The sequence below is a fragment of the Falco naumanni genome, chromosome 3 (assembly GCF_017639655.2).
Source record: "Falco naumanni isolate bFalNau1 chromosome 3, bFalNau1.pat, whole genome shotgun sequence".
NCBI lineage: Eukaryota > Metazoa > Chordata > Aves > Falconiformes > Falconidae > Falco > Falco naumanni.
Window position 1 is genome coordinate 3,985,544 of NC_054056.1, and position 10,695 is coordinate 3,996,238.

The 10,695-nt window shown below is 63.6% G+C and overlaps 2 protein-coding genes across 3 annotated transcripts; both read right to left on the reverse strand.

The window, feature by feature from the left end:
* Window positions 1–597: 597 nt before the first annotated feature.
* Window positions 598–3,817, reverse strand: GJA4 (gap junction protein alpha 4). The gene is made up of 2 exons (XM_040588528.1): window positions 3,669–3,817; window positions 598–2,711 (listed from the first exon to the last, which is right to left on the reverse strand). Exon 2 carries the CDS (start codon window positions 2,688–2,690, stop codon window positions 1,668–1,670), a length of 1,023 nt encoding a protein of 340 aa, XP_040444462.1. The 5' UTR covers window positions 2,691–2,711; window positions 3,669–3,817; the 3' UTR covers window positions 598–1,667.
* Window positions 3,818–6,243: 2,426 nt separating this feature from the next.
* GJB3 (gap junction protein beta 3) lies at window positions 6,244–10,228 on the reverse strand. 2 transcript variants are annotated; one of them, XM_040587319.1, is made up of 3 exons: window positions 10,125–10,228; window positions 6,864–7,648; window positions 6,244–6,559 (listed from the first exon to the last, which is right to left on the reverse strand). In XM_040587319.1, exons 2-3 carry the CDS (start codon window positions 7,616–7,618, stop codon window positions 6,544–6,546), a joined length of 771 nt encoding a protein of 256 aa, XP_040443253.1. In that variant the 5' UTR covers window positions 7,619–7,648; window positions 10,125–10,228; the 3' UTR covers window positions 6,244–6,543. The 2 variants fall into 2 exon arrangements, with proteins under 2 accessions (XP_040443253.1, XP_040443252.1); XM_040587318.1 differs by lacking the exon at window positions 6,244–6,559 and having other exon boundaries at window positions 6,815–7,648.
* Window positions 10,229–10,695: the final 467 nt, after the last annotated feature.

The following is a 10,695-nucleotide window of genomic DNA, read 5'->3' on the forward strand; positions in this document are numbered from 1 at the left end:
AGGGGAGCCAAAGGCAGGCTCGGCCACCAGCCCAGGCGCTGCACCAAGGGCAGCCTGGCCGGGTGCCTCCCTCTTCTCTTCCTCCAGCAGCCAGTGGCAGCGATATTACCCGATATCACCCATATTTTATTTTCTCCAGGGTATTTTTAGCCCGTCCCACCCTCACTGAAGAGGCCCTCGGCAGAGAGCAGGCTCTGCCCTGGGCTGGCTTGGCCAGAGAAACTAAACAACAGCCCGAGCCGCATTGTGTGCCTTTATCTGTGGCTCATTTCCACCTATTATGCAGCCACGAGCAGCTCCAGGGCCGCCTTTCGGTTTATCTGCAGCACAGCCAGGGCAGGGGCAGAGGAGCTGAGCCCTGCTTTGGGTCACGGGCGCCTGTCCCAAGATGGCCCAGTGACAGCCTCTGGGCTGAGGCTTGGCTCAAGGGGATGGGACACTATAGCAGGGAGGGTTGTGATTTCAGTGGGTGGGTGCCCACGCCCCCCTGGACCCCAGCCCCACAGGGCAGCAGCTTCCCTCTCAGCCCCAGGCCCGCACCCACCCTCCCAGGGACAGCTGGTGGCTGCAGGAAGCACAGTCAGGCCACACTTCACCTTTTTTCATTCATCCAACTTTATTCAACAAGATGCAACACTGAGTCTGCCAGGAGGAAAGGAAACAGCACTGAGGGCAGCACCCACATCCCACGCTCGTGCCTGGGTCACGCAGGACCTTCCCCTTTCACAGCATCGGTGGGCTGGGGACGACAGGGTGACTGCTCATGTGGCGGCTGTTGATTCTTCCATACCCCCCCCCAACACCCCCACCCACAGCAGGAGATGACTAGTGCAAAGTAATAAAACCAATAACCCCCCAAACCCAGCAGCTGCTAGGCGAATTCCTCCTGGAAAAATCCACAGGGCTCCAGGGCACTCGGCCAGGCTGGACACGGCTCCCCAGATCCCACACAGCGGCACCTTGAAGGCAGAAAGCCCCATGCTCAGGCCAGCAGGTTAAAAATAACTTAGAGACACGCACCAAGTGGGAAAGGGTCCAGGGCTGGGGGCTCGCAGCCCCAGGGCACCCGAGCAGTGACCTGCAGCCATGGGGATCAGTGGGTGGCTGCAGAGCCACAGCTGCGAGCTGCTGCTTAACCCCCCATGCCCTGTGGGGAAGGGGGCAGCTCCCGCAGCAAGCCCTGGGGCAGGAGCTGCTGGCCCGCAGCCGTGGCCACAGGAACAGGATGGGGCTGGTGGCCAGGACCCGTGAGGCAGCGCTGCCCCAGCCCTCCTGGGCTCAGCCCGCTGCCTGTGGAGGCAAGTGGCTTCCCAGGGCCACAGGCCCAGCTTTCACGCTAGCCGGGGCTCCAGCCTCCTGCCACAGCCCTGGGGACAGCCTGTTCCCAGCTGTGTGGCTCGAGGGATTTCTCCCTTTCCCGCAGCGAGGCACACGGGACACAGCGTCCCAGGGAACTTTCTGCAGTTTCCTTCCTTGCAAGGTCTGTGGGGAAAAGAGGAGAGCGTGGAGGCTCTGCTCCAGGGCAGCATCCAGCCCCGCTCCTGAGCATCACCTCCCGGGGCAGGCAGGTCCCCCCGGGCACAGCCTCCGCAGCCCATCCAGACGGCACCTTCACAGGAACAAGGGACCCGGGAAGGTCCCCGTGGCCAGCCGGGGCCAGCCCGGCACTAGACGTACTGCTTTTTGGAGGCTGAGCTCCCGGGCCGGCTGCACAGCTTCTCCTCCGGTGTGGGGGCTTCAGCAGCCCCGGGGGTGTAGGGGTCTGAGAGGGGTCTGCTGCCACTGCCCAGCGCCAGGTTCTCCTCGTTGTGGAAGTTGGCCCAATTCTGCTCACTGGAGAGCTTGTTGTAGGCCTGGTAGGGTGGCGTGTGGCTCTCGGCCATGGGCAGGAAGGGGTAGTGCTTGGGTGGGTAGGGACCCACAACCATGTCGGGGGCAAAGCCGTCCTGGCTCGGCCCCGACACCTTCTTGATGTTGCCAAGCAGGCTCTTGCAGCAGAGGTGGAAGAGCTCCAGGAGGTTCAGGATTAAGGAGATCAAGCCCATCACCAGCATGAAGATGATGAAGATGCTCTTCTCGGTAGGACGGGAGATGAAGCAGTCCACCTGATGGGGACAGGGGTCCCTCTTGCACACGTAGCGGGGCACCATGGAAAAGCCGTACAGGTACCACTGGCCAACGAGGAAGCCAGCCTCGAAGATGCTCTTGCAGATCACACTGATGATGTACGTCCACATCAGCGCCCCTCGGATCTTGAGCCGCCCATCCTCCGTCATGTAGATCTTGGACATCTTCTTCTCCACAGCTGCCAGGGCCTGCTCGATCTTTGGGTCCTTGCTGTGGATAGCCCGAAGCTCGCTCTCCTGTTGCTTCAGCTTCTCCTCCTTCCGGGAGAGATAGACAACGTGGCCGAGGTAAATCAGCGTTGGGGTGCTGACAAAGAGGAACTGGAGCACCCAGTAGCGAATGTGGGAGATGGGGAAAGCTTTGTCATAGCAGACGTTGGTGCAGCCCGGCTGCTTGGTGTTGCACACGAAATCCGACTGCTCGTCCCCCCACACTGACTCCCCAGCCAAGCCCAGGATGAGGATGCGGAAGATGAAGAGCACGGTGAGCCAGATCTTCCCGATCACGGTCGAGTGCTCCTGGACTTGGTCCAGCAGTTTCTCCAGGAACCCCCAGTCACCCATCTTCTAGGGAGCCTCGTGCCTCTGCCAGCGGAGAGAGGAGGGGAGCCAAGTCAGTTCTCCGTTTCCACACTGGAGAGCACGGGGCAGACGGGGCCACCTAAACCCTGCGCTTTCTCAGGACGCAGCTGCTCTGCCGAGGGTCCCAGCAACCCACCAAGGAACATCCTAAGGGAGGGAGCCAGGCAGCGCTGCTGAGCCCAGGAGCGCTCCTCCTACACCCCAGTGCAGAAACACGGGGCTGGGGGAGAAGAGGCACCGAGGGGATCCCCCGCCCCAGCACCATCCCATGCACAGCACCCAGTACCCCTCCCAGGACACAGCCCGCAGCAAAATGCTCGCTGCCCCGCTGGTTTGGGGGCATCCCCTGGCCACAGCACCCAGAGAGGGGGCACGGGGGGGCTCACAGGAGCAGCAGCCCAGATTTGCCTCTCCTGCAGCCCACTGCCCCGGTTCTGCCGAAGGGCAGAGAGCACCAGGGTCATGGAACGGGGGGAAGCGCAAACCCCTGGGGTACCGCAGCCACCCCAGTACCTGCTCAGGGCTCACCCCAAACTGGAGGGACAGCCCCCAGCCGGGTCCCTCGCTGGGGGGTGATGGCACCCAGCCCGCTCCCCCCTCCAGGGCTTTCCCCAGCCGAGGGACCCCCCAGACCACTCACCGCACCCTGACCTGCTGTCGCTCCGGGGGTGCCTCAGCCTCACCCCCGGTGAGCCCAGCCCTCCCAGCAGAGCTCAGCCCTGCAGCCCGGCTGGGAGAGAAGGAACAGCCGCAGCCCTGGCTTCTAATTAACCCCTGCCAATTAAGCAGGCAGAGGTGCCAGCTGGGCCGTTAAAGGGACACCCAGCCGCATGGGGCCAGCGGGGTGCCCCAGGCTGACAGCGGGTGCCAGCGGTGGGGTGCCCCTACCCCAGGCACCCGTGTCCCCAGTGCCCCCCCCGGGGGTCCCGGCGCCGCGGGGTCCCGGCAGCGCGCACTCACCTCCGCCGCGCCGGGCACGTCCTGCCGGGCTGGGGCCGCGCTGGGTGTGAGCGGCCCGGGCGGCTCCGGCCCTGCGGGGCCGGGGGGGGCCGGGGGGAGCCGGGGGAGGAGCGCGGGCAGGAAACCGGGGGCCGGGGCTTAGCGCCGAGCCTCAGGTGTGCGGGGCCGCCCCCCACCCCCCGACCGAGGGGGCGGCCCCGGGGGGGGGGGGCGCCGGGGACAGCCGGCCCCCTCGCCACCGGGGGCGGTGGGAAGCCCCGGGTTTCCCCGCCCGTTCGCTCCCGGTTCCGGCAAAGCCGCTGAGCGGGGCAGGGACCCGCGGGGCTCACGGACCTGCCCACCGGTGGGGACCCCCGGCGAGCCACCCCACGGCGCGCCCCTACAGCCGCCGCGCTGTTGGTGCGGGGCGGCAGGGCCGGGGAGATGCCCCGGGGTGCCGGGGGGGAGGCTCGGTCCCCCGGGGATGCTCGGTCCCCCGGGGATGCTCGGTCCCCGGCCCGTGCCCCCGCGGGTCCGTGCGGCGCGGCGGGCGCTGGGTGGTGCTGGAGCCACACCGGAGCCCGCCGCCGCCCGGCCCCGGGGCTGAGCTGCGCCGGGGACCCGCGGGCCGGCACCCGCCGCCCGGTTCAAACGGGGCTTTGCCGTCGGCTGCTCCGACGGGGCGTGCGGAGGCACCGCAGCGGGGAGCGGGGGGGCTGATGCTGGTGGTTTACGCACAGGCTTAAGTCCTGCTGCCTTTGGGGAGGGGGGCAGACCCGCTGTGTGTGCCCCCACCCGCTGTCCTGCCACGGCCGCAAAGGGCTGGCGCGGTTGGTGTGGGCTGTGTGGGGTCAGCCGGGGCGGTGGGCTCGGGTTTGGGCTACCGAAACCAGAAACTAGGCCAGTTCACACCAACTGGGAGCTGCCGCCTCTCCTGCACCGAGACATGGCATTTCCTTCTCACAGACAGTGCCGGGGCTGAGCGAGGGCAGAGCCGGAATAGCATCGTTATATTTAATATCAAATAATTGCCGTGCTTCAGGTGACGCCCATGTGCTGCTCCATGCCGTGGCACCAGGGTGCTGCAGAGCCCACGGCCCGTCTCCCAGCCAGCCCACCATGAATCCCGCTTCCCGCTCCCACCACCCCTGGGTTGTAGCTGCCCAAACGGCATGGTCCCCTCTCGGTGCCTGCCCCAAGCGATGCTCTGAGCCCCCCCAGCCCTCCACGGGTGGAAACGATCACTTCTGGGGAGCTGCTCCAAACCCACAAGGGAACCAGAGCTGCTCTGACAGCAGACACGCCTGCTCCCACGTTGCTTTACCCACCAGGACGGTGCCCAGCGCGGGCTTCACTTGCCCCAGCCACAGACCCCCAGTGAGCCGTGTGGGTGTCCCAAAGCAGACCCCTGTGGCTTCCAGAGCCTCTTCCTGGTCAGCCACCTTCTGCTGTTCAACCTCCTGGAGCACCTTTCCTCTGGCACTGAGGCTGGCACCTCAGGTGACACAGGTGACATGGTGCTGGGGTGCCCATGGGAGCAGCCCGTGCTGGAAGCACTTGCTCTGTGTCCCAGCGCAGAGACGTGTCACTGCCCCAGCAGCATGGGAATTGCCATCACAGCCTCCCACAGCAGCACGAGCCCTGGCTGTGGCAGCGCACACCACGGCGCGCTCGTGGGCTGGCCGGAAAGCCAGCAGACCCTCCGTGTAGCACCGCTTAAGGAGAGATTAAATGGAAATAATTTCTATTTATTGTAATATTTATCAAGATTTAGTAAATAATTGATGCTGCTCCTTCCGTGATTTCCTCGGGGGCCAGCGTGCGGTTCTGGTGAATTAAAGTTTAACGATGCGTGACAAGCCGGGAGGAGGCGGAGTGGTCGGACACCGGGCACACCGGCACCGGGGCTCGAGCCGCATAGCCCCAGCTGAGGCAGGAGTGGGGAGGACCCAGCTGTGGGCTTCTGGGGAACCTCTGCAGATCCATTTCTTCTGCCTTTACCAGTCCTCCCAATTTAAAGCGTGCAGAGCAGATCCCACCGTCTACAAACAACACGATGTATTTTGGATCAATGACTTATGCTATCTGTGACATCCAGAGGAGGTGAGGGGGGATGCAAAGGCTCCAAGAGAAGCAGCAGAACCAGCACGGGCAGTTGGGTGGGACACTGGCATGGCGCTTGCATGAGCGAAGGGGGAAAGGCTGCCCCTGCCCCAGTGCTGGCAAAGGGAGCAGCCAGGAGCAGCCTGCAGCCCTGCTCCTCTCTGATTACTCTGGGCGCACCAGGAGGGCTCTGGCCACGGCGCTGAGCCCAGCATTTCTTTGGTTCCTTGGTAGAAAAGAAAGGAGGATGAAACTGTGCTTGGGACTGTGCCTGTACGGGCACAGCGAGCCAGGAGGACTGTCACCGCGCTAGGTGACACCATCCCTGGCTGGGCACTGATGCATTCACACCCAGCACGTGAGCAGCAGAGCTGCAGGACCCAAGAGAAGCTGCTGGGACACAGGAGTCCCCACGCTCCCTCCTGCCAGCCCCAGTCCCCTGTGCTCCCCCAGCTCGATGGCTTCACCCCTGCAGCTCCTGGCTGGGCTCGCTGCCCGGGAGGACTGAGCTGGCTGCTGCGGTGGGGCTGGCTGCTCGGCGGAGTCATGCACGGCATCTATACGTTGGCAGGATGTCCAAGCCCCGCGGCGCTGCCGCGTGCAGCTGGCAGAGCTCCAGGGCTGCCCTCGCCTCACCTGCGTCTGCTCAGGCACCCGTGGGCCTCGCTCGGGGTGACTTCATTTTTCTGGGCTTAGTCATTTTTCATGAGTTGACTCTTGAGGGTTCAGGGACTTAGCAGGCTTGAAAAGCTGCTGGGCCAAGGGGAAGGCGAGCCGGCTGGGACGGGTGAGCTCACAGCTCTTCTCCTCTGTGGGAAGAACAGACACCCTCAGGCATGCCCGGGGGCAGCTAGCACCCACCTGCCACCGAGTGTGCCCTCGCCGCTGGGACACCCAGGGACGTGCCCATGCTCCCAAGCAGGAGACTTCCCATGGATGTGTCCCCCTCCCCTTTCAGCCATCGAGGTCCTGGCTGGTGGCATCACTGGTGGTCACCTCTGTGGCCAGCCAAGCCTGGCACAATCCAGGACACTTCTCCCTCCCTCTTGCCCTCCCAGCACCCATCAGACAGCAGTCAGGTTGGGAGCCAAAGCCCACAGGGCTGCCACCCACCTCATCTGGGACTTGTCCTTCTCCTCCGTCTTGAGGTGGCACCGGCAGGTGGAGGCCTTGCTGTAGCTGACGGAGCGCTTGGTGGACTTCTTCCACTTCCGTGCACTCTGGACAACCCGCTTGAAGATGAGGTAGAAGATCTCACAGACCGTAAGGATGATGCAGATGGCTGAGGCCCCGACCATAAAGTACGTGAAGACTCTTTTCTCGGTTGGCCGAGCAATGTAGCAGTCTACAATGTTGGGGCAGGGGTCCACGTTGGAGCACTTGACCAGCCGTGGCAAGTCAAAGCTGTCCCATATCTTGTGGAGGAGGTAGAGGAACAGGATCTCTATGATAAGCTTGAAGAAGAGGCTGAGCAGGTAGGTCCACCACAGCCCGCCATGCTTCTTGCCCGTGTTGCTGTAGAGCCTGGGGCAATTCTCCCCATTCTTCTCCCGGTTCTTCTTCTCACGGTCCTCCCGGTAGGCCACATGCATGATGACCAAGAGGGAAGGGCAAGTGACAAAGATGAGCTGCAGGGCCCAGAGTCGGATGTGGGAGATGGGGAAAAATTGGTCATAGCAGACGTTGGTGCAGCCCGGCTGCCGTGTGTTGCAGTCAAAGTCCTTCTGCTCATCTCCCCACACACGCTCAGCTGCCACCACGTAGACCAGCACACGGAAAACGAAGACCACAGAGAGCCAGATGCGGCCAAAAGCTGTGGAGTATTTGTTGACCCCGCTGAGCAGCGCCTGCAGTGTTTTCCAGTCCATGGTAGCTGGTGGAGACCAGAGTCACCCAACCTGGAGAAACAGCAGCAGAAGCCGTGGGTGAAGAGCAGCGGGAGATGGCCATGGGGCAGCTCACCTCTTGCTGCACTTAATCTCATTGACCTCCTGGACTGTCTCCCCAACCATGTGCCACTTATTTGGGGTGGAGGGACCATCTCATTTGCAGACAGTAAAGCCCATCCTCACATGCTCCTGTTGACAGAGGTGACTCAACCTCTCTGCACTTCCTTCTGGTGGAGCCTTTGCCGTAAGGGATGAGCCACCTGGCCAAGTCCCTGCCACCATGTCCCCGGCCTGATTGCGCACGTCGGTGTAAATTGGCAGCGCAATCCGCTGGAGCGGGCCAGGATCAACAGGAAGAGGCTGCGCCCAGGCGGGAGGCAGGGGCAGCTGTGCAGGGTGCTGGGCATGGCAGCAAAGCAAAGGTTTGTGTGGACACCAGCCCCGCAAGCTGACCGGTCCCTTGGGATGGGGGCAGGAGGGGACCCTGCAGCACAGTTCCACCCCCGACCATGCCTTCCTTCTCCCCCGCTGCCCACAGGGGCACATGCTGATGGCCACTAGGATGGACCCCCAGTGCCCTGCCAGCCCCTCCTTGGCTGCCCAGCACTGAGGCACAAGCTCGTTGATTGCCTGATGTGCCCCTGATGCATCAGAGCCACGGTGGGAAGGATGGGGGCAGCGGGACCCCCACCTGTGCAATGGGACCCGGTGGGAAAGCGCCTTGGCAGGGGCAGGGCTGAGCTGGCTCCGCTCGGCTGCAGCACTGGACCAGCACAGCTCCTGGTCGCGCTCCCCAGGCTCGTCCTCTTCCCTCCCCAGGGTTTTGTGTGGTTCAGCCACACTCCCCTGCACCAGCACGTTTTGGGGATGGATGGGAGCCTTTACCACCAGGGACACCCCAGGGGATCTCAGGTGTGGTCCCAGCCTTCCCTGAACCGCAGTTTCTACATGGGTAGAATGGGCTAAACCAGCCGCCATGCTTTGCTAATGCCAAGAGCTGAAGGGGAAGCGTCTGCTGCAGAGCCGGATGCTGGGGCATGGCAGGGATGGGTTTTCTTTCTCGCAGGTGACGCCTGAGGCAGCCCAAGCGCGGGTGAAAGCGGGGCTGCTGAAAGGGAGAGTCTGTGCATGCTGCCGGCACCTCACCCTAGCTGGCACCCCGCTCCCGGCAGCGCTGCTGGCAGCCCCAAGGGCTTGTGCTGGCCAAACCGGCTCCGCAGCTCGGCATGGGGCTGTCCCAGTGCAAGCAGGGTGGCACGCTACGCCAGACCCAGAGCTTCACTGCCCCTGGGTTTGCAAACCCGGGTGACGGTTGGCCGGAGGTGAGTTGGCCACTGTTGACTCTGTGCTGTTAAGGTGTCTCCCCTGACAGAGGGCTTCACAGAATGGCAGGCTGGGTCCGTCCCTGCTTTTAAGGCGTTGCTTTGAGCAATGCACACCACCACTGATACGAGCATGGCGGGCTGTGCGGTGTAGGGGTGAAGACCAGAGTGAAGCATCACACGATCCTGTGGTAAGCAGGGAGGGCCAAGCCCTTGAAGGACAGAGCCGAGCACCAGCAATGACCAGAGGAGACTTTTTGCAGCTCCTTTGCCTTTGCAAGAATTAATCTTCTTTTGCAAGGAACTGCCAAGTTTTGCGGGTCTGTGCCTGCCGGCGAGGACACGCTGCAGAGCAGCTTCTTGCTCGCCACGGGAATGGTTTGTCTGTGCCTGCAGAGCATGGTGCATAGCAGTGGGCTGCTGGGGGTCCTCAGTGATGGGCTGCTGGGGGTCTGCAGCACTGAGCTGCTAGGGGTCTGCAGCGCTGGGCTGCTGGGGGTCCACAGTGATGGGCTGCTGGGGGTCCACAGTGCTGGGCTGCCGGGGGTCTGCAGCGCTGGGCTGCTGGGGGTCCGCAGCACTGGGCTGCTGGGGGTCCACATTGATGGGCTGCTGGGGGTCCGCAGTGCTGGGCTGCTGGGGGTCTGCAGCGCTGGGCTGCTGGGGGTCCACAGCACTGGGCTGCTGGGGGTCCACAGTGATGGGCTGCCAGGGGTCTGCAGAGATGGGCTGCCGGGAGTCTGCAGCGCCAGGTGCTTGTGGCTCTGGCAGGAGGAATGTGCCAAAGCCCCGCAGGAGCCCAAACTGGCCCAGCAGGTTGGGGCCGGGGCCAGGGAGGCAGCACCGTGGCTGGTTCCAGTGGGACCACATCCCAGATATCACCAGTCCCAACATTTCATTTCTGTGTTTTCTAAAAGAGGTGGTTTGTGTAAGAAAAATATGGTTTTTTTCCAGACAAATGCTTTGGTTTTGGCTGTTGAAATGCCTGCCTGGGGCGTACAGGACAGCCCAGGAGCCAGCAGGCAGCTCCAGTTCCAGGCTGGATCAAAAGTTTCCTTCAACCCCAAGCGCTAATTCCTTCCTTTCCAGCTACTCAGGTCAATCAGCACCATGCACTTGCATCCCCCCGCAGGAGCTGCTGCCCAGTGCCCCCCGAGACGTACCTGGAGGCGGCTCAGGCTCCTTCCCTGCTCAGGGCATGGCTGAGGGCGCAATGGCACACAGAAGATCTGAGTCCTCTTGTCCGAGGAGAGCTGTGTGGCCTGGCGAGATGGTCCCGGGGCTGTGGGGAAGGATCAGAGCTTGGAGCACTGCCTGGAGCCCATGGGGCTGCCTGGGAGCCCGTCCCTGGCCAGGGCCACCCCACAGCAAGCCGCGAACCCACCACCACGCTCCCACGCTGCTGGCCCGGGGTCGCACCAAGAAGCCGAGCCGGGGTCCTGTGCCAGCGTGTGCCAAGTGCCAGGGCAGCACCTCTGCCCGCGCTCACACACCTGTGCTCACTGCCCTGTCCAAAAGCAGATCCTCCTCCCCGGCAAACCCCCGGCAGCGAGCCAGGGTGGGGAGCAATCGCAGCGCTCCCACCCAGCCCTTCGCTTTAAAACGGGGAGGGGAGCTGCTGCTTTCCCCTCCTCAGCCAAAAGCTTGCGCTGATGGCTGCTGCCTGGAGCCCTTGCACGCCCCCAGGGCCCGTGCCCCCCCACCAGCCTGCCAAGTCTCCCATGTCTCCAGCCC